General features: G+C 40.5%; 1 protein-coding gene across 2 annotated transcripts; it reads left to right on the top strand.

The window, feature by feature from the left end:
• Window positions 1-58: 58 nt before the first annotated feature.
• Window positions 59-18,959, top strand: LOC124140550. Of its 2 annotated transcripts, none has more exons than XM_048386325.1 (12): window positions 59-141; window positions 1,802-2,345; window positions 5,916-5,998; window positions 7,263-7,396; window positions 8,643-8,729; window positions 9,173-9,229; window positions 10,016-10,133; window positions 10,447-10,549; window positions 10,818-10,941; window positions 11,529-11,990; window positions 12,770-13,492; window positions 15,281-18,959. In XM_048386325.1, exons 2-12 carry the CDS (start codon window positions 1,821-1,823, stop codon window positions 15,364-15,366), a joined length of 2,502 nt encoding a protein of 833 aa, XP_048242282.1. In that variant the 5' UTR covers window positions 59-141; window positions 1,802-1,820; the 3' UTR covers window positions 15,367-18,959. The 2 variants fall into 2 exon arrangements, with proteins under 2 accessions (XP_048242282.1, XP_048242281.1); XM_048386324.1 differs by having other exon boundaries at window positions 64-340.
• The last annotated feature ends 5,675 nt before the right edge of the window (window positions 18,960-24,634 follow it).

The raw sequence follows: 24,634 nt of genomic DNA, 5'->3' as shown, positions 1-24,634 counted from the left end.
ACTTAGAACATCAAGTATTGAGGAACCCGGAAGTACAATTTCATTGGCTGCAAAAGCAGCGGCAGTTCAAAATCTGACGGGAACTCTGGAGCAAGTCTGGACAAATTCGCCGTGAATGTTTACAAACGATACGCTTAAATGGTACTTCATTTCAACTCATATATGAACAATTTCACTTTCAATTCTGATGAAATAGTTAATTTGCTGATGATCTGTGATAACATTGGCATTATCTTTAGTGAAAGTGTATTTACACTGAACACGTGAATGGGATTTCTGAAGATCATGCCACAGGTTGAAATGTTCCCCTTGTAAACAACAGATATATACTCTACGAAAGGTGACACAAAATTTTGCATGTTATATGTAGATGTTCACGAGGATGAAGACAAGAAAACCTAAGAATCATAAATTGTCTTATTGTTTTGTTCATATTTCTGTTTGATCTACCAATAACATTACGATGACAAACATCCACACGTGTGTGATTTATTCTGACTGGAATGTGAACCTTCCTTCGAATGTATTATTGGAACATAGAATTTATTTGCCTTTTCTGGCCACCTATCTACCAACGTGGCAATGTACCAATGCTAGATGCTACTAATTCACTAGTACTGGTGTGGCATGCTTTAAGTCTGCTAATAATAGTCAAATCAATTACACTACATTTTACAGACCCAAAATGTTAAAACGTATCCTGTAAAGTCTTAACTTGTTTTATGCTGAAGGAAGTATGTGTATATATATATATCTGAAGGTACTGCTGTACAGAATTTTGAAGGGCTATTTAGACTTTTTTTCAGTGTCATCATTGGTCATTTCTTATAACTGTTCTGCTTTGCCCATCTTATTTTAATTTACATGCGAGTTTGGTGTGATTAGTCACAGATTCTAATTCTAATATTTTCTGTCATCACCCAACATGCCCAAATGTACTTCAATTTCAATATCTCCAATATATGTAATGAGATACTTGATAGTTACTAAACTGAACAAGATCTTCATAACTTAATGTATGTAACAAAGTAGTATCACATCTAACCCTTAGTAAATCATTCAACTCCCTCAGTGGCCTAGCGGTAGAGTATCTGCCGGGGAGAACAGAAGGTTGGGGGTTCGTTCCCCGGCCATGTCATACCAAAAGACGTTAAAAGACGGTACTTGTTGACAGTTGTTGTTACCCTGTCTGTCGCTAGGCACTAAGGGGCTAAAACATGGAGTGGTTGGCTTGAAGTCGGTACACTGTGTCTGAGTGAGGTTTTCATGTTAACATGGATAAGCTGTGGCGTGGTATCTCAGTGTGCTAGCACCATAAAATTGGCATAAGTCCGGAGTAGTACAACCCATGAAGATTCCGGGGTCAAATAGGTCTTCGGCAACCCATGCTTGCCGTAAAAGGTGACTATGCTTGTCGTAAAAGGCGACTAACGGGATCGGGTGGTCAGGCTCGCTGACTTGGTTGATGCATGTCATCGATCCCTATTGCGTGGATCGATGCTCATGTTGTCAATCACTGGATTGTCTGGTCCAGACTCGATTATTTACAGACCGCCGTCATATAGCTTGAATATTGCTGAGTGCGGCGTTAAACAACAAACCAACCAACCAACCGGAGTAGTACAAGCAGCCACACACACACACACGTGCATGCACATCACTATGTAAGTGCAATAATCTTGAATGCGACGTTAAACCCCATTTCACCTTCACCATCTGTTACAGTTTCCATTGTTTTCAATCTACTGTTATACAGCTGAGAATAGGCTTTATCCACTCACCAAGAACATTCCATTTTCAGAGAGAAAGCTTGTGATAATATGGAAACAGAGTCTTGTACCAGTGAAACTTTGGATACCAGATCAACTTTCACCCCTGTGCCCCACTTCGATCTCAACAATGTGACCCCGGACAAGAAAACTGACAGTCCTCACCGAGGATGTCCTGTTCAATTTTCCAAAACACAGGACTCCAACACTCCCAGCACATCTCAAAGAAGTCCAGCCCATGTCAGATTTGGAACCTGTGGACTTCGTTCAGACACATATCTCCGGCATGCACTGTCTAGTCCATATCATAAGACTGCTTCCATGATGGCGGTTCAGACTGACTGCAGCAGCCCGCTCCTGTTCAAGACTCCGATCAGAAACACTGGGTCCACTCCCAGCAGCAGCCGCGCCAAAACTCCCAGTGGTTCCAGGCTGCATCCCGGAGTAACCAATCACCTCACACCTCAGAGTCATGTGATCAGCAACCCCTTTGACATGACAGGTGACCGTGTACATTTCCCAGGATTCAGTCCTGGTTTGTTTACTGTCATGTCTACACCTGCAGGAGAAGATGGAGTAAGTAGCACGTATGAGATGTCATTGTTGTTATTAGGCATATCTGGGGCACAGGTGGCCCAGTCATCTGAGGTGCAGCAACTCGCTGTGCCCTTGGGCACACCAGAAACCTATGATTGTGGGTTCGAATCCCGGTGTATAGTCTGAAAGTATATCCCCCCTGCAAAGTATACCTGGGTAGATTCTCAGGCAATTTGGATTCGATAACAATTTATTATTATCTACACCGGGGTAGATTCTGGGAACTCCCAGATTATACCCCCTGGGGTAGATTCTGGGAAAGAGGGGTAGATTCTGGGAAGTCCCCAAAATCTACCCGGGTATACCCTGAAAGGGGGGTGGGGGGTCGGTTAGCCTAGTGGTTAAAGTGTTCGCTCGGGATGCAGAAGACCCTGGTTGATTCCCAACATGGGTACAATGTGTGAAGCCCATTTCTGGTGTCCCCCGCCGTGATATTGCTGGAATATTGCAAAAAGTGGCATAAAACCATACTCACACACTCACTGAAGGAGGGGGGATAGATTTTGGCAGCTTACACCGGATTGCCCCGATTATGTTTCTAGGTTTGTAAGCACCATACCCCATGATACCCGTGCTCGTGGGTTTCACCGAAGTAGTAAACTTGTGAGACCTGCATCACTTCGGACTTTCCTCCTACATTAAGCTGTGATATAACTGGAATATTGTTCAAAGCGGCATTAAACCCAACTCACTCACTATTATGCATATCACAACATTTAGAATACATTACAGTAAATTAAGCATGAATGTCAGGCTGTCCTTGTCCTAACCCTCCAGTTAAAAGTTGAAAATTTGGAGGGTCCCTAGATTCAGTACTCAATTCAAGGCCCGAGGAGCAGATCCCCCTTAATTATAAACACACGTCTGTGACAGATTTCATTACCACAGAACATGCAGGGAAACATACGGAATATAGCTTGTTCCAATGCTTCTGTACCCCACAAAAATATTTGCCTTTAACATGTGTAAGCAGAAGAACTTTGTTAAACACCATCAACACTAGGGATTAGAGGAATACACCAACTGTGCTATCCAATACGTATCACGATACCTTTCTCGTGATCCAAAATGTATCATGATACTTGCATGTGCTCTTATCTGTGGTGCACAAGCCATCTTTTTGATAGACAGGATGGCCAAATACCTGGCACACTAACAATTTACAGTTGATTGTGTCAAGTATGGCGCAGTGGATGAAACTATTTATCTTTTCACTACTAATTAATGTTACATTTATTAAAGAATGCATTTAAGGTAAGAATTAATACTTTTTACTTAGTGTGCGATTGTGATCGATACTTGTATCGAGAAGTAGTAAAACGCGATCCACCAATGCATCGGTGTTTCGACCCACTACTAATCAACGCCGTTAGTTTTTATAGAAAGTTGTTTTTTGTATGACATGGAGTACTAAGCCATGGGATTGGGGGTGTCAGTTCCTTTTTTTGGTCTGATTTTTACACAGAGCCACAGATAAGCAGCATATTTGCGTAAAATACCCCCCAAAAATATACAAAACCCAATTTCTTCAATTACTTGCGTACAGAAACGTATACATTAAATGAAAAACTCAAATGTCTCAAAACAGCACGGGTAAATACCCAATGAAGCTTTTTCAGCATGCGTACAACTGAGCTTTCCGAGCCAAGCCTAGATCTTTATATTTAGAACAGTTATATTGTTTCTTTTCTTTCAAAATCTTCCAGAGTTCACTAATTTTGTGAAAAACACAATAGAGTGATGAATAGATGGGTGAACAAATATTGGTTACCCAATGAAATATGTAATTACCCAATTAAAACAGAAACCCTAGAATAAAATCTCAATTGCTCAAAAAGTTATCTGGAGCCCTGATTACACAAATACAGCTATCAGTGGCTATTATGCAATGTGTATAATTATGATGTACACACCTCAGCAAAGGAAGCATCCAATTATCATGTTTAAAAATCTCAAACTTGCCTACCAGTATAAAACTGCAGCCATGCTAGAACAGGTGGAATGGATGCACATTTATGTACGGATGGTGTATCTTTTTGTGCCTGGTTATCATAATTTGTGTCTGGTGATTTTGACACAGAAAGCTGTAAATAGGTTAATGACTTAGACGAAAGACATGATGAATTAAGTCAATGGCAGAAGTCAATAAGTCATATCAACAAGAATGGTCGAGGAACCATAACAAAGGAATGCAATTTGATGAATATATATATATATATATATACGATCTGGCCAATGAACGTCGTCATAAGATAAGTGTTTGACTAAGTCACTATAGTTCCTGACAGCATTTCTCTATGATGAGGGGCGGTCGGGTAGCCTAGTGGTTAAAGTGTTCGCTCGTCACGCCGAAGACCCGGGTTCGATTCCCGACATGGGTACAATGTGTGAAGCCCATTTCTGGTGTCCCCCGCCGTGATATTGCTGGAATATTGCTAAAAGCGGCGTAAAACCATACTCACTCACTCACTCTATGATGCAAAGACACACTGCTCAGAAATCAATTACAATTTTTGTGTGGCTGTGCATTGTTTCATTAAATCAATACTGTGAGTAGGACTAATTTACTTATCAATTATGAAATAATGAATCGTGTGTGCATTTCTATTGGTCAAAAGTCCTACTACATGTACTTAAGTGGTGGGACTATATATGCCACTGCATCAGTAAATCGCAATTTTTACTGCTCAATACAAGTATCAATCACAATGGCATGCTAAGTCAAAAATATCTATACTTACCTTAAATGTTTGCTTTAATAACTATTACACCAAACACTATTTAGCATGTTTAGTAGTGAAAACCTAAATTATGTCATCCATTGTGCCATATTTGACAATACCAACTGTATATCGTCAGTGTGCCAGGTATTTGGCAATACTGTCTTTGAAAAGATCATACGTATCCCATCGTGAGCAATGTATCGTGATACGTATTGGATCACAGTTGGTGTATCGTCCCAGCCCTAGTTATTACTGACATTTCCAGACTCGGGGCTGACATTGATAACTCCCTGCACGTATGTTGTGGATGTTTTATTTGTTTGTTTGTTGTTTAACACCGCACTCATCATTGTTCATCCTGTTGTCGGGGGGAACGGGTGGCCCAGTCATCTAAGGCGTCGCAATCGCCGTGCAGAGTTACGTCCCTTGGGCACCTCAGAAACCTATGACTGTGGGGTTCCAATTTTGTTTCTAGGTTTGTCAGCACCAAACCCGTGCTCGTGGGTTTCATCGAAGTGGTAAACGTCTGAGACCTGCATCACTTCGGGCTTTCCTCCCACATTAAGCTGACACGCCGCGATGTAACTGTAACTGGAATACTGTTAAAAGAGGTGTTAAACCCAACTCACTCACTCATCCTGTTATCAGTCGCAAGATAACTGAAATAACTTTTAAACTGTTCAATTTTATGGTCATGTTTTCCTATGATCGTACAGTTAGGCCTTAAGTTGGGGACACATTGTTTTCATGGCACAGGAAGTGATTAGTTATGTTAGTTGACAGTTGATCAATGTTTTATGTATATTCTGCAACTGTTGTGTTTCAGAAAACATTCCGTTGGTCAATAGAGCACATTGCTGCCCTGAACCCTGCTAACATCGAGGACATGCCGGAACAGCATGATCACGGGTTAGTGAGTCTGATTGCCACACCCAGGAGAATTACATGACTCTCTATATCTTTGCAATATAAGTCCCTGGCACTATGTCGTGAAACCAGGTCAATTGATTCTCAGGTAATTGACAGTTAAATGTTAAGTTTCAAATCAATCTGAAAATTTGTCAGACAGACTGTCTGTCTGTCTATAGCTTTTTAAGCCATGGCTCCTTTGTCCGTGGTCGAACTAACTGAATTGTTAGTCAAATACCACTTGGCAATGACTGAACTTCTTTTTTTCCCTATCATTTATCTTGATGATAGAACAATTTCATGAAAAGCGATTGTCGTCAGTGGGACTCATACCCTCAAAGTCTGCCCAGAATGAATGTAGTCTTCTGCCACGGCGACATGGGAGAAATTGTATGAAATTAACAACTAAATATTTACTTACATCAGGACTAATTGCTTATTTATTTATGAACTGCGAAATGTATTTTATGCCTTTTTTATACAGTATGTTACTCTATGCATTCTAGTATTTGTACAGTACCTGTGAGTTTGTAGCTTTTCCTTCAACGAAACAAACAGATAAAAACGAAATTAATATTATCTTGATCGGGGCGATGTTTGCTCAAAATAGGCCCATCAACATGGGCAAGTAATTTTTAGGTTACCGTATTCGACGTAATAAGCGCCCAGGGCGCTCTCAAAATTAGGAACAGGGGGCTCTTATTAGAATATTATTTTGGTGAAAAAATAAGTTGAAAGATAAATTTCGTGGTTTTATGCTGACAGCCTGAACTGTTTATGTACGACAGATATTTTTTTTCAGAATTTAATTGCCCATAATTAAGGGTACATATAACATATGAGTGCGTCTTATACGTGAAAAAATAAGACTTGTGTACAGTGATCAATCGGAAGGGTGCCAATTGGGATTGTTCACAAGCCAATATATTAGGAAATATCGCCGTGGGCGCTTATAAGGGCGGGGCGCTTATTACGTCGAATACGGTATTCATAAATGTGCTTGAGTTGTTCCCAAATAAATGGTATACTTGCCCCGGGACATGCATTTCATGACCCAAATCGGCAAAAGGCTCGGGGAACGCATTTCCCGTGCTTCACACAAGGCTGACTCACACAGTGTTCTCACAGTTGAGCACAGAGTTCCTGAAAATCTTTCAAATTACCTTTAATAAAACAATGTTTTTTAAGCATTTTAGGTGCCATAAATGTTGGACATGGTTTCAGGCCTCACATTCTATGTGTTCTTGTTTCATCTTCCCTACAGACTGGACCGAGAGGCGGAGGAGCGAGCACAGCAGGCCATCTCTCACTACTTTGCCTCCCAACTCATCGTCCCCTCCCCCTGGAACGCCCCAGAGAGGAAGTACATCAGCCCTTGCACCCCAGTCACCCAGTCAGGTAGGTCGTGTTAGTACCCCCTCACCCCAGTCAGGTAGGTTGTGTTAGTGCCCCCACACCCAACTCATTGTCCTCTCCCCCTGGAACACCCCAGCGAGGAAGTACATCAGCCCCTGCACCCCAGTCACCCAGTCAGGTAGGTCGTGTTAGTACCCCCTCACCCCAGTCAGGTAGGTAGTGTTAGTGCCCCCACACCCCAGTCAGGTAGGTCGTGTTAGTAAACCCACATCCTAGTCAGGTATGTCGTGTTAGTAAACCCACATCCTAGTCAGGTATGTCGTGTTAGTGCCCCCACACCCCAGTCAGGTAGGTCGTGTTAGTAAACCCACACCCCAGTCAGGTAGGTCGTGTTAGTAAACCCACACCCCAGTCAGGTAGGTCGTGTTAGTAAACCCACATCCTAGTCAGGTATGTCGTGTTAGTAAACCCACACCCCAGTCAGGTAGGTAGTGTTAGTGCCCCCACACCCCAGTCAGGTAGGTCGTGTTAGTAAACCCACACCCCAGTCAGGTAGGTCGTGTTAGTAAACCCACATCCTAGTCAGGTAGGTCGTGTTAGTGCCCCCACACCCCAGTCACTCAGTCAGGTAGGTCGTGTTAGTGACCCTGATCTCCTTGACAAAGAAAGTTTTTATGGTTGCAGCAGTAATTATGTTTTCACCATCACATATATGTGTTTCATATTTGAGCTTATTGTTGTGACATTGTGATGCAGTACAGGGTACTTGGGACTCTTTCGGCCCTGAAATCCTCTAATGACCTTCAATAACTGTTGTGACATTGTGATGCAGTACAGGGTACTTGAGACCTTTACGGCCCTGAAATCCTCTAATGACCTTCAATAACTGTTGTGACATTGTGATGCAGTACAGGGTACTTGGGACCTTTTCGGCCCTGAAATCCTCCAATGACCTTCAATAACTGTTGTGACATTGTGATGCAGTACAGGGTACTTGGGACCTTTTCGGCCCTGAAATCCTCTAATGACTTTCAATAACTGTTGTGACATTGTGATGCAGTACAGGGTACTTGGGACCTTTTCGGCCCTGAAATCCTCTAATGACCTTCAATAACTGTTGTGACATTGTGATCCGGTACAGGGTACTTGGGACCTTTTCGGCCCTGAAATCCTCTAATAACCTTCCATAACTGTTGTGACATTGTGATCCGGTACAGGGTACTTGGGACCTTTTCGGCCCTGAAATCCTCAAATGACCTTCAATAACTGTTGTGACATTGTGATGCAGGAGCACACAGACCGATGCAGATATTTCCGGAGGATCTGCAAGGCTCCATACAGAAGGAGCTGAACAAGCTCCGCAAAAGTCAGGAAGGTGAGTGTCTCCCCATCCATAATACCCATGTTACCCTTCTCGCTACAAGGGCCGCCTCCGTGGTCTAGTGGTAGAGCGTCCACCCTGAGAGCGGAAGGTCAGGGGTTTGATCACCAAAAGACATAAAAGATAGTACTTGTTGTTACCCTGTCTGGCGCTTGGCATTAAGCGGCTAAAACAAGGACTGGTTGACTCGGGGATAGTATACTGTGTCTGTGTGGGGAATAGCACTATAAAATCGGCATTAGTCCAGACTAGTACAAGCAGCTACACACACACTCACACACACACATGCATGCACGTCACCATATATATAAGTGCAATAATCTTGGACACAACCTGAAATCTGAGTTCAGAGTTCCGTACCTTAGTAGTGCCAAAAACCCATGATCATGGGTTCAAATCCCAGGTTCATATTTCTATGTGCCTTTTTCTTATTCCAGTGTCTTGTCAAACGACCTTGTCCCTGCCGGTGGACTTTGACATGCAGAGTGTGCTGGGTGAGTCCCAATCCTTCTTTTACGTAAGTTTCAACTCCACCACTGAATTTGCGGATCTGCAGAATTCTGTGACGCCAAGGGTCACTTTTGTGGTACATGCCATTACAATATACACATAAATCATATACTCACCCAGAGCCCTTGGCTAACTTTGAGTAGAGGTGAAACGATGCAGCAATGTCATGATACGATACGTATTGCGATACGCATATTGCACCGGATGCAAACCTCTTGACAATAAATATTTCAGAGCAAGTTCAAAAGGAATACCTAGCTGTGGACACATGTTCGTAGCTGCTATTTTTAGTAGTGAACGTGAAATGCTAATTACAACACATTTTGTGATATCTGACTGACAAAAACGTCAGGGATCATTAAACGAGTAGTAAGTAATTTATATCAGCAAGTGTATCATCTTGTATTGAAACAGAAAAAAATGTATCGCATATCGTATCGTCACATGAAACCTCGCGATGCACCGGTGCACCGATGTATTCTTTCATCCCTAACTTTCAGTATGTGATTACCCAGTGTCATGGTTCATGGGTCGGAGTAGATGTCAAAATGGAATGGATGATTTAGGATGTGAATTCAAATGAAACAAAAACTAAATAAATTCCAATCTAAGCCCCTCATCATGTACATGCCAGATGTGCATCTATCATGTCTACAAGCCTCCTTAATATAGCTGGAATAGTGCCGATATAGGCGTAAAAGTATATTAGCTCACTCCTTAATAAATGGCTTCAATCATGCATACAACTGACACAAGCATTTGCCACCCAGGAGAGTACATGAACGCTGAAGCGACCGAGGAGACTAATCAGGAAGCTCTCAGCACATCCTCGTTGCGACGGAAACTCTTCTTCCAAGGGGAAACAAGCACAGCTCTAAGTCCTGTCAAGTAGGTTTATTGACCACATCGGTGAACACCTTTCACTTGCACCACTTTTGGCTTTCCTCCCACATTAAGCTGACATGCTGCGATAAACCAAAATATTGTTCCTGTCAGTTCTAAAGAGGAACTGAGGTAAATTTACGTTTTAGTAATTATTTTTAAAAAAACGTTTAACTAATTTTACAAGATTAAGCTGACATGCTGTGATATAACTGAAATACTGTTCAAAGCAGCGTAAAACACTTCTCACCTCTAAATAACCTTAATTCTTGCCTTGAAACCTATATGATGGCGTGCTATGTTGTTACCATGGTTACAGGAGTGAAACAAAGCTACTAGAACAGTTATCCTCTCCACCATCATCACCTCTAGCGCAGACCACACCAGAATGGGACAAACAGACGTACAGGACGTCATCATCGGTAATCTATGTCTCGTGTAGCATATGACTTGTCAGTGATGTCCTGACGATCAAATGTAGTCAATATTTGGGCAATACCAACCAAGCCATTGATCATAAAATTCCATAACTGTTTAGTCAGAAAAAAACAAGAGAAAAAGATTTCAGTAGAAGAAAGAGCTTTTTGATTTCCTGTTACTGTACGTTAGGGTGTATATTTTTAAGTCACCAAGATTAACTGGTATTTTCACCTATATTCTTGTTCATATTTCTTGCTTTGTTCCTTACAGGGTCAGTTTTCCTCAAGCCCCATCAAAGGTCCTTCTGAACCATACTTCAGGAGAACATCATCCGAAGCTGACTTCCTGGCCTCACCAGAGTTATCTCCCATTAACAAAAAGCGCTCAAACAGAGGTAATAACACCATTTTCAGAAATTGTGTAATATTTCTGTGTTTTTTGTTGTTTTTGTAACATTTCTGATTCGAAAACTGTGATGTGCTCTTCGTGTTTTTGAAGTGTCAGTTTGAATCACATAATTTAAAGATGAAGATCTCCCATGAAGATCCGGGGTAGAATAGGTCTTCAGCAACCCATGCTTACCGCAAAAGGGGACTGTGCTTGTCGTAAGAGGCAACTAACAGGATTGGGGGTCAGGCTCACTGATTTGGTTAATGCATGTCATCGTATCCCAATTGCGTGGATCGATGCTCACTGGATTGTCTGGTCCAGACTCGATTATTTACAGACCGCCATCATATAGCTGAAATCTTGCTGAGTGGGGCGTTAAACAACAAACAAATCATCTTCCCGCGGCAAAGGTGTAAACTGACTTTATAAGTAACTGGACTTTCTTATAAAGTCAGTTAACGCCTTTGCTGCGGGTAGATGGAAACAAACAAACAAATAAAACAAACACACAACATTAAGCTAAAACCCAGTTCAGATGAGCATTAACCAATTCTGTCTACATGCTCAGTCACCTCTCCCTTTTGTTTTCAGGTGCCTTCTGTCGATCATCTGGATGTGGAGTGCCAAATGTGGAAGAAAGCTTTTCATTTAACTGTAATACCAAGCGACGGTTGTCTCCCTTGCCAATGCCAGACATGTCCCCAATAGGCTGTGATCCTGATGACGAATATGACATAAAGAGACAGTTATCTCCCTTACCCATGCCGGACATGTCTCCGATTAGTTGTGATCCTAAGGACAGAGGTGATGTGAGACAGAGATTATCTCCCTTACCCATGCCGGACATGTCTCCGATTAGTTGTGAATCTGGGGAGGGAAGTGGCTCACACCGGCATCCATCACCCCTGTCTGTGCCAAATATGTCACCGATCTGCCAAATAGCGAGAGAAACACTGGACGAGCAACAACAGTTGCCGGTGGCAGATGTGTCTCCCATCACATTCAATCCCACTTCTGAGGAAGGGGATAATCTGGGTGCTTCATACTTGCCAGGTACAGTAATTAGGGGTTTAAAAAATTTCGATTTTTTAAAAAAAATTCATAACGGACAGCATATTTTTTCAGTCCTTGGGTTGAAACATTCAGTTATTTTCTCTGAAAGCAAGAGCAGAACAATTAAAGTTAATACACAACACAATTTTATTCAGAATATTCAACAATTTTTTTATGTTTTTGTTAACCTTGAGGAAAATTTATTTTATTCCAGTATTTTCTAGCACAATTTGTGTTGGGTTTTAAATATTTTCAACCCTTGCTAATTGTAGCTTATTCCTTTGATTGTTATCTGTTGTCAACACTCAGTCATATTGGGATAGATTCTGAGACGAAACCAAAAGCCAAAAGCCATTTAAAGATGGTACTTAACCCTGTCTGGCCCTCAGCATTAAGGGGCTAAAACAAGGACTGGTCGGCTTGTAGTCAGTATACTGTGTCTGAGGGGGTATTCATGTTGAACTGCCGCATGTTATCTCAGTGGGCTAGCACTATAAATCGGCATCAGTCCGGACTAGTACAAGCAGCCACACACACACACTTGCACACACATACACACACTCGCACACACACACATGTGCATGCACGTCGCTATGTAAGTACAAAAATCTTGAACGCGACGTTAAACCCCATTTCATTTCACCTCACCTCACCTCACCTCACCTCACCTCACCTCACCTCACCTCACCTCACCTCACCCCATTATGATAGATTTAGATTACCCAGTAACAGACTTCTGAATACATCTAATTTAATTAAAGATTTGTTTTTTGTTAAAGAACCCAGTTCCGAGCACCTAGCTGATGAATCGTCAACACCACAAGCAGAAGACTGCAGACAACTGAACAGAATTCCCTCCCTTGGTGCTACAGATCCTGCCACTAGAGGGCCAGTGATGGCTTTCAGGAAATCCATTGCTATGGAAACTGACTCATCCAGTCAGGATGGGTTCTACTTCCAAGTAGACAATAAGACCTACACCTTCAACTATGGTCAGGACATCTCAATTGACGACATGGACACAACTAGCGACTATGCACCCCAGCCTAGTTCAGCGAATCAGGACACAGGATACCAAACTGCAAGTCTCCAAATGACCAATCTCGATACAGGACTTCATACAAATCTGACCAGTCAGTTTAGCTCTCTGCCTTTCAAATCCGAGTCCAGTATAGATCAAAATGAGTTGGAGGACAGTGTGACCTCTAAAGATTGTCAACGTGTGTGTTCAGACTTCGACCAGCCCAGTGACAACGATCTCTTACAAAGTGACTCAGGTCTGGCAGAGGACAGAGTGTTAGAACGTGCACGGAAGATTTTAGCTCGCACCAGTAACCAGTGTCCAACTCAAACATGTGAACTAGACAACAGTATTAGCCAATCAGCATCGCTTCCAATCCAGCCAATCAGCTCCTCGACACCAACAAAACGATGCAGACGGCGAATAGAGAGAAAAATCGCTGTCATAGATAAGCCATCCAAAGGGAATTGTCAGCTTGCCAGTAAGTAAACCCATCTTGTTTCAGTGTATCATGGGTAGATTACTCTTCGTATTAACATTGTTTAGTTGGTAGAAGTATAAGGCTTAAAAGAATTAAAGAATTGTTTCTCAGGCAGTGACTTTTGAAAACATAGTGTGGGCAGCTGTGTTTTTTTGGCATATTCAAACTAGTACGTAATCAAATAAACAGTTGTGTACCATCAACCTGGGAAAGGGCCTCCCTACATAAACAAACATACAAACTTGTATTGCTGCCATGACCATATTACAAGATGCGCATCAAAGCAGTGCACATGTAAAGGGAAATAACTGCGTGCTATATTGGATCGCATAGTTTTTAAGTATTAGGATTTTAATTGTTTTGGAAAATGGAATAAAAAACAAAATGTGCAGCAGACTTTATGATGATGTGGGCATGGCCTGAGAACCAAAACTATTATTTTTTTAGCCTAAAATGCATTATATTTTCAACCTCCATATATTGTACATGATACTTAAATGTGTATATCGCAAAACTGCAACAATATAACATTCAGCATGTTCAGGACCTGTAAGATTTTCATAGCCTTTAATTCACTAATACTATTGATCATGGCTAGACATGCCCGCTTGTCCGTTGGTCCGAAACTAGTAACAATCTAGACCGACTCGTTTTATCCTAAAATCTAGTTATCTTACATAACCACTTGTCCAATCTTCCGGAGCTAGTACGAGTTACGTCCCTTCTATATCGCTCCTATTGACCAATCAGATTCCAGTCTGATATCACTTGCAATTGCTTCAAACAAAATGCTGGTGCCCAGTGAAGACAATATGATCAATAATGAAGATCTATCTTGTAATAATTGGGTCTTACATAGCGAAGTGCATCAAATCATGTGAGCACCTTGATTAGAAACATGAAAAGATTTGTGAAATATCTGTCCATGCACAGTTGACGGTACACAGGCAACAAACCGGATGTTGATTTCGTTACACGATTTTGATTGGTCTATGCATAGACTCGTTAGTCCAGCCAAAATACAACTCCATAAGTCCAACCTAGTTCGGCAAGGGTGGAAACTGGACTTTTATAGTCAGTTAACGCGGGAAGATGACTTCCGAAATGAGCTGCAGACAACATGGATATGGCCAATGATGTCTACCCTGGTGGATTGATCAATTCTGATTTATCAAGCTGTACTATTGATGATTCCAAGTTTTCTATGCATTTAATTCTATGAACATGATGAAAGGTTCCATATTATTGCCATCAACCAGTTTGTTTAATCTTTAGTGATCATATGTGATCTTCTGGTCCCTGTTCCACAAAACATGCAAAATCTGAAAACTGTCATAGCGCTACAACTGTCGTAACTCTGTTAAAGTGTGAGAGTTATGATGGTCTTAGTGCTATGATTGCTTTGAGCAACGGGGCCCTGGTGATTGTTTTCTTTTGTGCTTGCCCTAACCATAATAAAGCTGATACATGTGTATTACCCATTTACCCACTGGGTTAGAAATAACCGAGTTCATAGAAATTGAAAGTGCACCAGTGCAAATGCTTGTTGTAAGAGGCGACTGACAGGATCGGGTGGTCAGGCTGACTGAATTGGTTGATGCATTTCATTGTATCCCAATTGGATTGATGCTCATGATGTCAATCACAGGATTGTCTGGTCCTCGATTATTTACAGACCGCCATCATATATCTGGAATCTCGCTGAGTGCGGCATTAAACAACAAACAAAAAACATTGTGATCACAAGGACCTTTTGTATCTTATGACTTCAACAATGTACATTTTCAGGTGACGTGGCAACAGAGCTGTTGAAACGAGCAGGAGAAGACCTCGCGAAGTATTGCCCTGAAGCCAAGCCCATGTCTGCATCATGACGATATGTCAGTCATTAGCCACGACATGATCAGATGGGACACATTTTGTCTGTCTGTTTGTCATGTCTCTCACTCACTCACTCACTTTGGACTCAATTTTCTCGATGACCCCCACACATTGTTTTAAGTCTGGAATCTCCTCAGCACATGAGTGCTAAAACATATAGCCATATTATTTATACCAAATCATTGCAACAGAGCTCCAGATAACTTTTGGAGCAATTGAGTTTATACTCCAGGGTTTCTATTGTAATTGGGTTATTACATTTTTCATTGGGTAACCAATATTTTTTCACTTATCTATTCATCACTCTGTTGGATTTTCCCCAAAATTAGTAAACATTTTAAGATTTGAAAAAAAATGAAATAATGTTTTAGATGTACATAACTGTTCGAAATAAATAGGCTTGACGCGTAGAGTAAATTAGCTTGTAATTGTGTGTACGCATGCTGAAAAAGGTTCATTGGGAATGTACACAAGCTATTTTTATACATTTGAGTTTTTCATTTAATGCATGCGTTTCGGTACGCAAGTTAATTGAACGTAATTGGGTTTTGGATATTATTTTTAGGGGGAGAGTGGGGGGTAATTTACGCAAATACGCTGCTTATCTGTAGCTCTGTTGCAAATGCCAAACCTGTTTTCGAAGTCAGTCTGTGATAGGGCATTAACATGATTAAGATAACTTTGTTAGCTGTAGAGGTAACAATGTTGAACTAACAAGTTAATTATAACATAAATGCATTAGAATTTACAACTCCATACCTCAATGCATTTATGATCTCATCACCCCTTCAATGTGTAAATGGATTCACCCATACTATGTATGGGATGGTCCAAGTAAGACCTGAAGGGGATAATCAACTCATATCAGTGATTGGTTGGTTATCAAGACCCATCTAATTTATTACCCAGTGGATTTTTTCACTTTTGTTTAGTCATTGTATCTGTTTTGTGATAGGCTCCTGAACATTAGACCACACTATTCTTATTTTAAGGTGTACAGACTTTTCCAGTTTTGCTGTGGTCAGACGAAATGAAAACATATCTGAATCTTTTTAGCACATTTTTTTTTTTTAATTGGCATAATTTGTTTGGTTTAGCATGTTAAGTGGGCCAAAACATAAATGGTAAAATTGCTTTAAGTGCAGGATGTTTCGTATTGTGTTTGTAACATACATATACATATACTAACTTCTGAGGGGATTTTAAAAGATTACAATGTCCAGAGACAACAGACAGTGCATTTGATAAATTTTTATATGAAAAGTTTATATGATTTTTGAAGGTGTATCATGTTATTTTTCTTAGCCATCAGAGCTATACTGAAAAAGAAAAGTTAGGGATCATGAGTATTTTGAGGGATATTTTTTATGAAATTGTGTGATCAGTCTACTCTACAAAAGACTATTTTGTTCAGTATATATTTCAATTATTAGTTTTTCTTTCTGGTTTTGGACCTGTCACTCAATACCGTAAACACTAAAATATCATAAGTTCTGTGTAATGCACCCTACTTGAAGGTATATTTAACAAAAGAGTTTAAACAATTATTTATCAGAACCCTTAATTTTCAAGTGTTACTGTTGTGGTGTCAGAGTGGTGATAAACACTTACCTACCGTTTGTGGTTTAAACTGTTTGTGGTTTAAACTGTTTGTGGTTTAAACTGTTTGTGGTTTAAACTGTTTGTGGTTTGTGTTGGGCAAATTTAGGATACACGGTACTCTTGCAGCACTAATTGAAGCTGTATTGAAGAGACTCTTGGCAAGGGTCAACGGTAGTAGGGTCAATTTTTATATTGTGTTCTCGCTCCGATTGTTGAGTGAAGAATAGGATTGGAAGAATTTACAGTCTCCATTTCCACGTTTTGTTTTGTTCGGGTAGATGTGATAGCACCTTTGATGCAGATCTATGTCATCCATTGTGTTCACAATGGAACAGTTTTTCATGATGGGTTCTTTTTAATTCATGATTAAGATTCTACCGAGAAGTCGTACATACATGATCACCAGGGTTTGAGATTTATTTTTAAAATATTAATTTCATGTCGACAGTTTTAATTCATAAGAATAAGTCTGTGTTCTATTCACTGAAACAGAATGGCATTTTTCATGATTTTTAAATGTGCAGGGGTGGAAAAATATGGTTGCCTGATGTTAGTCACTGAATGTCTATTTCAATATGTCAGTGATTTTGTGTTCATTTTCTTTTTGAATAATGTTGATAATATTGAGACCAAAGCAGGGAGAATTTATTCGGTTTACCGTCAACTTTGACCTTTAACAAAAAATTGTTTTTAAAAATCAATTGTGCAGTATATCAGGTATATAATATATTTTGGACAGTAAATATCTTGAAAATATTGCTCAGTCAAACAACTTCACCATGCTGACTACACTACAACGTAGTCTTGTGTATTTATTCCGTATTTATTGGATGCTAGACTGCCGCAAGTCTCATTAAGTTAGACAATGTATTCAGTAGCATGGCACAGGACCCTAGCACGCTAGCATCATAGATCACACATGATGGAGTAAGGTATACTTCATTTAATTCTTGAAAAATAGGTCTTTCTCTAAGAACACACACCCTTACTTTGAAGGACAAGTTTGTCATCTGTTTGCATACGATGTGTGACTTTCATCAGAGATGGTGTTTCAGCGTAATATGTCGAGAGGTGCTTTCTTCTTATTTTTAACATATTGTTCACATTTAAACATCACATGGTTTTCATCTTCAATATATTTACAGTTTTTTATGAAATAGAAATCATAGAATTGTTCCTTATGAGGATTGTAACTGTTGTCTTCCAAGCTTCACATTTAAACGGAAATTATTACATCTGTACTTGGAGATATATAGCTTAATGTCCTGTGGAATTTATTCATATCTTTTCGATATCTCTCAAGTTTTAATTTCCATGTGTCATCAGATTCTCTGATATTTTCACCCCCGGTGTAAGATTCTTTTATGTAAATCTTTTAACATGGGAAGCGAATTTGTTTATCAAATTCAGCATTACTGAAAATCATCAATATAAATTATAAGAAAGATGAGGATTTTTCATGTACTCAAATTTTATTACAAAAGGGTTTAAAAATAAAAAAAATGAAGTAAATGAACATTTTACATTCACATTAGTTTATATTTTTAGAACAGACATTTCACCCAAAATGTTCCCAAACAGTAACAGATATGTATTTTAATAATCCATGGCTGGCTGTATCAGTGGTGTAGGACCTGTTCCACCTGTCTCCGTCACACATTCAACCATATTTGTAATTGTAACAATGGTTGGTGTAGCATAGATTGTACTTCAAGTGCTCAGTAAATCCATGGAACTGTGGGTTCCATCCCTTGGGTGTATTTTAATTTGTCTGAAGGACAAGTTTCATTGACCATGAAGAAAACATTATCATTTCTATCAATGAATATACAACATCATGTGTATCATTATTAGTATTGTCATTAGAAGATGGCATTTCGTCCATTTTATGCTAATTTGAGTGAGAGTTGATATATTTATCTTTTGTGTATTATGACCAGAATTGTAATTTTTTGTCATTTTATTTGTAATATATTTTGAAAGATGACAGAGAGAATAAAATATGAGAGGGAGAGAGTAGTACATGCATTCTACATGAGTTTCGTCAAATCAGAATGACACATGCTCGTATAATAATCTCTATTTATTATCCCCCGCCCAACAAAGTTGGGTAGGGTTCGTTTCCGGAGCATAACTCATAAACCGTTCAATATTTGTTCATGAAACTTTGCAGGTTTGTCATGCTTAACTGGTGCCTTTTGCTATTTAGAAATTTTAGAAATTTTTATTTTATACGTTTCCATGGCAACAAGATGGACTTAGGTTCCAAACTCTTCTTTTTTTACAATTTCCATGACAAGTTCAACCTTGGATAAAAAAGGTTTAGATTTAACTATGTCATAAATTCTGCAACAGGGGCAGGGGGATATGGCCACGTTAGTGGCAAATTTTGTTACACATTGGGTTAGAAATAAACGAGTTAAAAAGTTTTTATGTGGACTAGTGCAAATATCACATCTCGTGCACCAGTATATTGTTTCCGGCATCTGGACGGCATTGTTGACGGCATTTGAATCTTATTGTCATGTAAGGTCAGAATGACGTCACACTAGAAATTACGTCATAGCTGAAGATTGTTGTCATTTGACAAATTTTGGTGTTCTAGGACAGCTGTAATGATCAGTGCATTTTTTCTAAAGGGGAGCCCAAAAGAATTAAGGAGGGCACGGGTGGCCCAGTCTTCTAAGGCACCGCGATTGGCTGTGCAGAGTTGCTTCCCTTTGGCACGCCAGAAACCTATGATTGTGGGTTGAATCCTGGTTTGCCTAGATTATGTTTCTAGGTTTGTCAGCACTATACCCGTGCTCGTGGGTTTCTAGGAAGTGGTAAACGTCTGAGACCTGCATCACTTCGGGCTTTCCTCCCACATTAAGCTGACACCTCGTGATATAACAGGAATACTGTTAAAAGCGGTGTTAAAACCAACTCACTCACTAACTCTCTCAAAAGAATTAAGACAATGGATAGTAAAGAAATTATTACACTCACATGTATGTCATACTGATTTTACGAAACTCATGTAAGAATTTAAGATTTTTTTATGTACTCGGTTATTTCTAACGCTATGGGTAATAAATTGGTTATGATTTTATGCATGTGCATAGTTTACAAAAGGGTGCAATAAGATGTGTTTACTGTATGTGCAGTCGGAAGTGAGCTGTGGTATGAATGAGTCCGTCATTGTCCATGTTTAGTTGTGTAGGGACTATTGTGCACCCAGGTCCATCTCTGGTATATATAACCTGGCGATACTTTGACTTGAGATAACAGCAGACGAGCAATATTTGCCTGTAGACAAAGTATTATATCCATGTATGCAGTGTAATTTGTTTCACTGACAAAGGATTACTTTTCTGTTAGCAAAGTATTTTTATACTATGAAGAAGAGGTAATTTTTTCTAACATTTAAGATTATTTTACTTGAGGGTCAAGAATGGGAAATGGGTTATATGATGTGGGAAAAGCGTTAATTCCTATGGGCTGAGGGTTACAATACCATGGGCAAAGGATTATTTTAGTTTACAGAGGGTTCTGTGTGTTTTCTTACATCAGACCTGTGAAGATCCAGGGTAGAATAGGTCTTCAGCAATGCATGCCAACTATGCTTGTTGTCAGAGGCGAGTAACAGGATCGGGTGGTCAGGCTCGCTGACTTGGTTGATGCATGTCATCTTATCCCAATTGCATGGATCGATGCTCATGTCAATCACTGGATTGTTTGGTCCAGACTCGATTATTTACAGACTGCCAGCATATAGCTTGAATATTGCTGATTGCTGCATTAAACAACAAACAAACAACCAAACTCTTACATCAGAGTGGAATGCTACACACTCAGCCTGGTCAGCAAGTTCTACTCATGTCAACCAGTAGTCATCATATCTTCACTCTTTAGCTCAACTGAATGTCGCTCAACTCCTGACTAATCCATCCGTCTGTCTGTCTGTCTGTTTATTTATTTGTGTACATGTGCAACACCAGTATTGACAGATCCCAAACATGTCATTTGATTCAACTTTTTTTCCATGTATTCTTTCACAAAATATGATTTTCAGTTATAGCCATGAGTACATAAACAGCAAATGTCGTTTTGGTGAAGTCATTCATGTGAGGAATTTAGTTGTATAATGTTTTATGGTTTTATGTATGAAAGAGTGCTGTGTGAGTCTCTGATGTGTGAATGTGGACCTGGATGGTGTCTGGACACTCACAAAGTATTCCTCAAAGTATGTATTCCCTGAATCATGTTGATCATGTTTGTGTCATGTCATGTCATGTCATGTGTATAATGCAGTGATCGTTCCACCATACTGAAGTTATCAACACTCCTAGTACTAAAGAACTGGTCAATCAGTCATGTGATTGAGAAACTTTAGATGTATATTTTTGCTTTATAATAACAGCAAACTTTGCAGTATTATAAGCTGAGGTTTCTCAAGGTATTGGACTTGGGGTTGTTGATTAAGTTCAGTGTGGCAGTATATGGAGTATGTTATTAAATAAAGGTTGTCAACATTATGCAAGGTCTGTTTTATATTCTGTGGGTCCAGCATGTGTCCAAAGTGTGCTGCAAGGATCCTGTTGTCCTGTGTTTGAATCCCAGGTTTTCCCTGATTGTTCTTGGTTTGTTGGCACCATGGCCATGAGGTAAACATGAGACTTGCTCCCATATTAAGCTGGCAGCAGAGATGTTCAAAGGGGACCAAGTGCCTCCTTCATTTCCCTACTCGGATTGCTGATGGAATTCTGGGGATATTCTGTCAGAAACTGTCTGCCTGAAGTTCTCATGCCTAAATAGTTTGCAGTATTGTGGTGAGATGTTAGCACTAAAGAAATGGAGCTTGATGTTGGGATTTCTGAAAAAGGCTGTTGTCTTGCCTTGTGAGGTCGGGCGTTGTCTTGTTGGAAAATGACCTTCGCTTGTTGCATAATGGAAGGACGGGTGGTCGAAGAACTCATCCATGTAACGTTGTGCCGTTAAATTACCCTAACTTGCACCAAGTCTGTTCTGCCAATGTAGGAGATGGCATGCACACATCATCACACTATCACCACCAAATCTGTCCACTTCCTGTATGCAGTTTCGCGCAGAATGTTCCCCGTGACGCCTGCAAATCCGAAATCTACCATCCGCACGGTGAAGCATAACCAAATTGGTCATCGACAATAACATTGACTCGCCAATAAACCAAACTTATCTCCATCGCAGTTGTGCCCATACTCTGTGACCTTGACACCATTGACGTCGCAGCCGACGATAAAGGTTCGTCCTAATCACACCTCGAACTGGTCGTCTAGCTCGAAGACCTTCAGTGCCTAAACGGTTCCACACTGTCTGGGCTGATATCCTACGCAATCCTGCATGGTATTGCCATAGTTGTAGAGGCCATTCAAGAATTGTTCTTGAAAGTTTCGCAGGGGCTAGCAGGGGCTAGCTCCTTAAAGGGGAAGTGTACACGCAAAAATCACTTTCTTTCTTTTTCTAAACAAAACGCAATTTTAGAATTAATTAGTATCTGTGTTTGAAAATATACACTCATTTTTTTCACAGTGAAAGTAGGAAGCTCACAATAGTGTGAAAATGATATACCGTTATGAGGCCTTCGTTTTTCGAGCTAAACATGCCTGAGTTATCCCCCTTAGATTATGACGTAATTGGTGCCAATTCAACTGGGTCCCTGTCTATTCTCAACGCAAAAGATATCAAGTACCAGTTTGCGGTAAAACAACATGGCCTACGACACACTCCGGCGCAGTGGTGACTCAGCATAACACTATGCTGGCTGGCATCTGAGACGCTAGAATCACACAACTAGACCTACACCACGTGAAGCGGCTCTAACAAAGCATGATGACGTCATAATGTTTATCAATTGGCACCAATGACGTCATATTGCAAGGGGCATAAGCCATGGTGTTTTTGTTGTGGAAATAGAACACTTGGTAAATGTGAAAAATATAAATCGTTTTAATGCGAAAAATATGTTAATTAATTGTGATATTTTTATATTTTTGTCCATGACACTTCTAGGTTAACACTTTTAATGTGGAAAAAGTACAAGAAAAATAGGTTAATTTCCGTGTGAACTTGCCCTTTAAGCAGTTTACTGTACTCTACAGACCAACTGTTCATGAAGAGGTTTGATTTTGAACACCTTTAGGAACATACTTATAGCTCTCCCCATCTTATTAATTAGTGAGTTAGTGTGGTTTTACGCCGCTTTTAGCAATATTCCAGCAATATCACGGCGGGGGACACCAAAAATGGGCTTCACACATTGTACCCATGTCGGGAATCGAACCCGGGTCTTCGGCGTGACGAGCGAACGCTTTAACCACTTGGCTACCCGACGGCCCCTGGACGGAAGAAACAACGTGCCATCAAAATAATGATTTGTCATTTAAAAGTGTATTCTTCGCACTCCCGTATTTGAAATCAGTATGTGTTGTATACACCGTATCTGCTATCGCAGCCCCATGCACTGGCACATTTGTTTACCTGATAATAAAACGAATATTTCGGACACCGTTATTCTAATTAGCCTTCGTCATTGCACATGCATGCACTAACTGCTCTCACAAGTCTTGTTAAATCAGAGGTGTCGTCTCCAAGTCATGATTATAGCCTAAAACTGTTCAGCAGTAGGTCTTTAAGTTAATACAAATATGTCCTTTTAATCGGATTCGAAACCTGGCAAAGTCAATCGTATATCGTCAAAGATATGTGACTTCAATGAGACTGTTGAAAGTTAAATCAAAGCAAAATCGGTTCTGTGTTGGAGAAAAGTATATGGTGATGGCCATTCCTGTGATTCAGTTCAAAGGACAATCGATCAGAGAATAGATACACCATTGGGGAAAAAGTAGCAGACAATTTCACCATGTGCTGTCTCAGTCTGTATCTGTTAGTTTAACGTCTCCCTCAGCAATATTCCTGATATATGGCGACTGTCTGTAAATAATCGAGTCAATCCAGTGATCGATATTGTGAGCAACGAACCACGCCGTCGGTGAGGTGAGGTGAAATGGGGTTTAACGTCGCGTCCAACATTATTGCACTTATATAGCGACGTGCATGTACGTGTGTATGTTTGTGTGGCTGCTTGTACTAGTCCGGACTGATGCCGATTTATAGTGCTAGCTCACTGAGATACCATGACGCAGTTTAACATGAATACCCCACTCAGACACAGTTTACTGACTCCGAGCCGACCAGTCCTTGTTTTAGCCCCTTAATGCCGAGCGCCAGACAGGGTAACAACAAGTATCATCTAACGTCTTTTGGTATGACGCGGTCGGGGATCGAACCCCGGACCTTCCGCTCTCCGGGCGGACGCTCTACCACTAGACCACGGAGGCGGTCACCACGCCGTCGGAGTACGATATGACACGCAATCAACCAAGTCACCGAGTCGGACCACCAGAACCATGTACATGGTCGCTTCTTAGGACGAGCAATGGTCGCTTGGAGTATGGTATGGTTTTATGCCGCTTTTAGCAATATTCCAGCAATATCACGGCGGGGGACACCATTGTACCCATGTCGGGAATCGAACCCGGGTATTCGGCGTGACGAGCGAACGCTTTAACCACTAGGCTACCCGACCGCCCCTATGGTCGCTTGGATCCAATTCTAACCTTGAATCCCCAGGGACGTGTG

The sequence above is a fragment of the Haliotis rufescens genome, unplaced genomic scaffold (genome assembly GCF_023055435.1).
Source record: "Haliotis rufescens isolate VD_foot unplaced genomic scaffold, xgHalRufe1.0.p SCAF_6, whole genome shotgun sequence".
NCBI classification, from domain to species: domain Eukaryota; kingdom Metazoa; phylum Mollusca; class Gastropoda; order Lepetellida; family Haliotidae; genus Haliotis; species Haliotis rufescens.
This window is presented reverse-complemented; position numbering and strand designations above follow the sequence as displayed.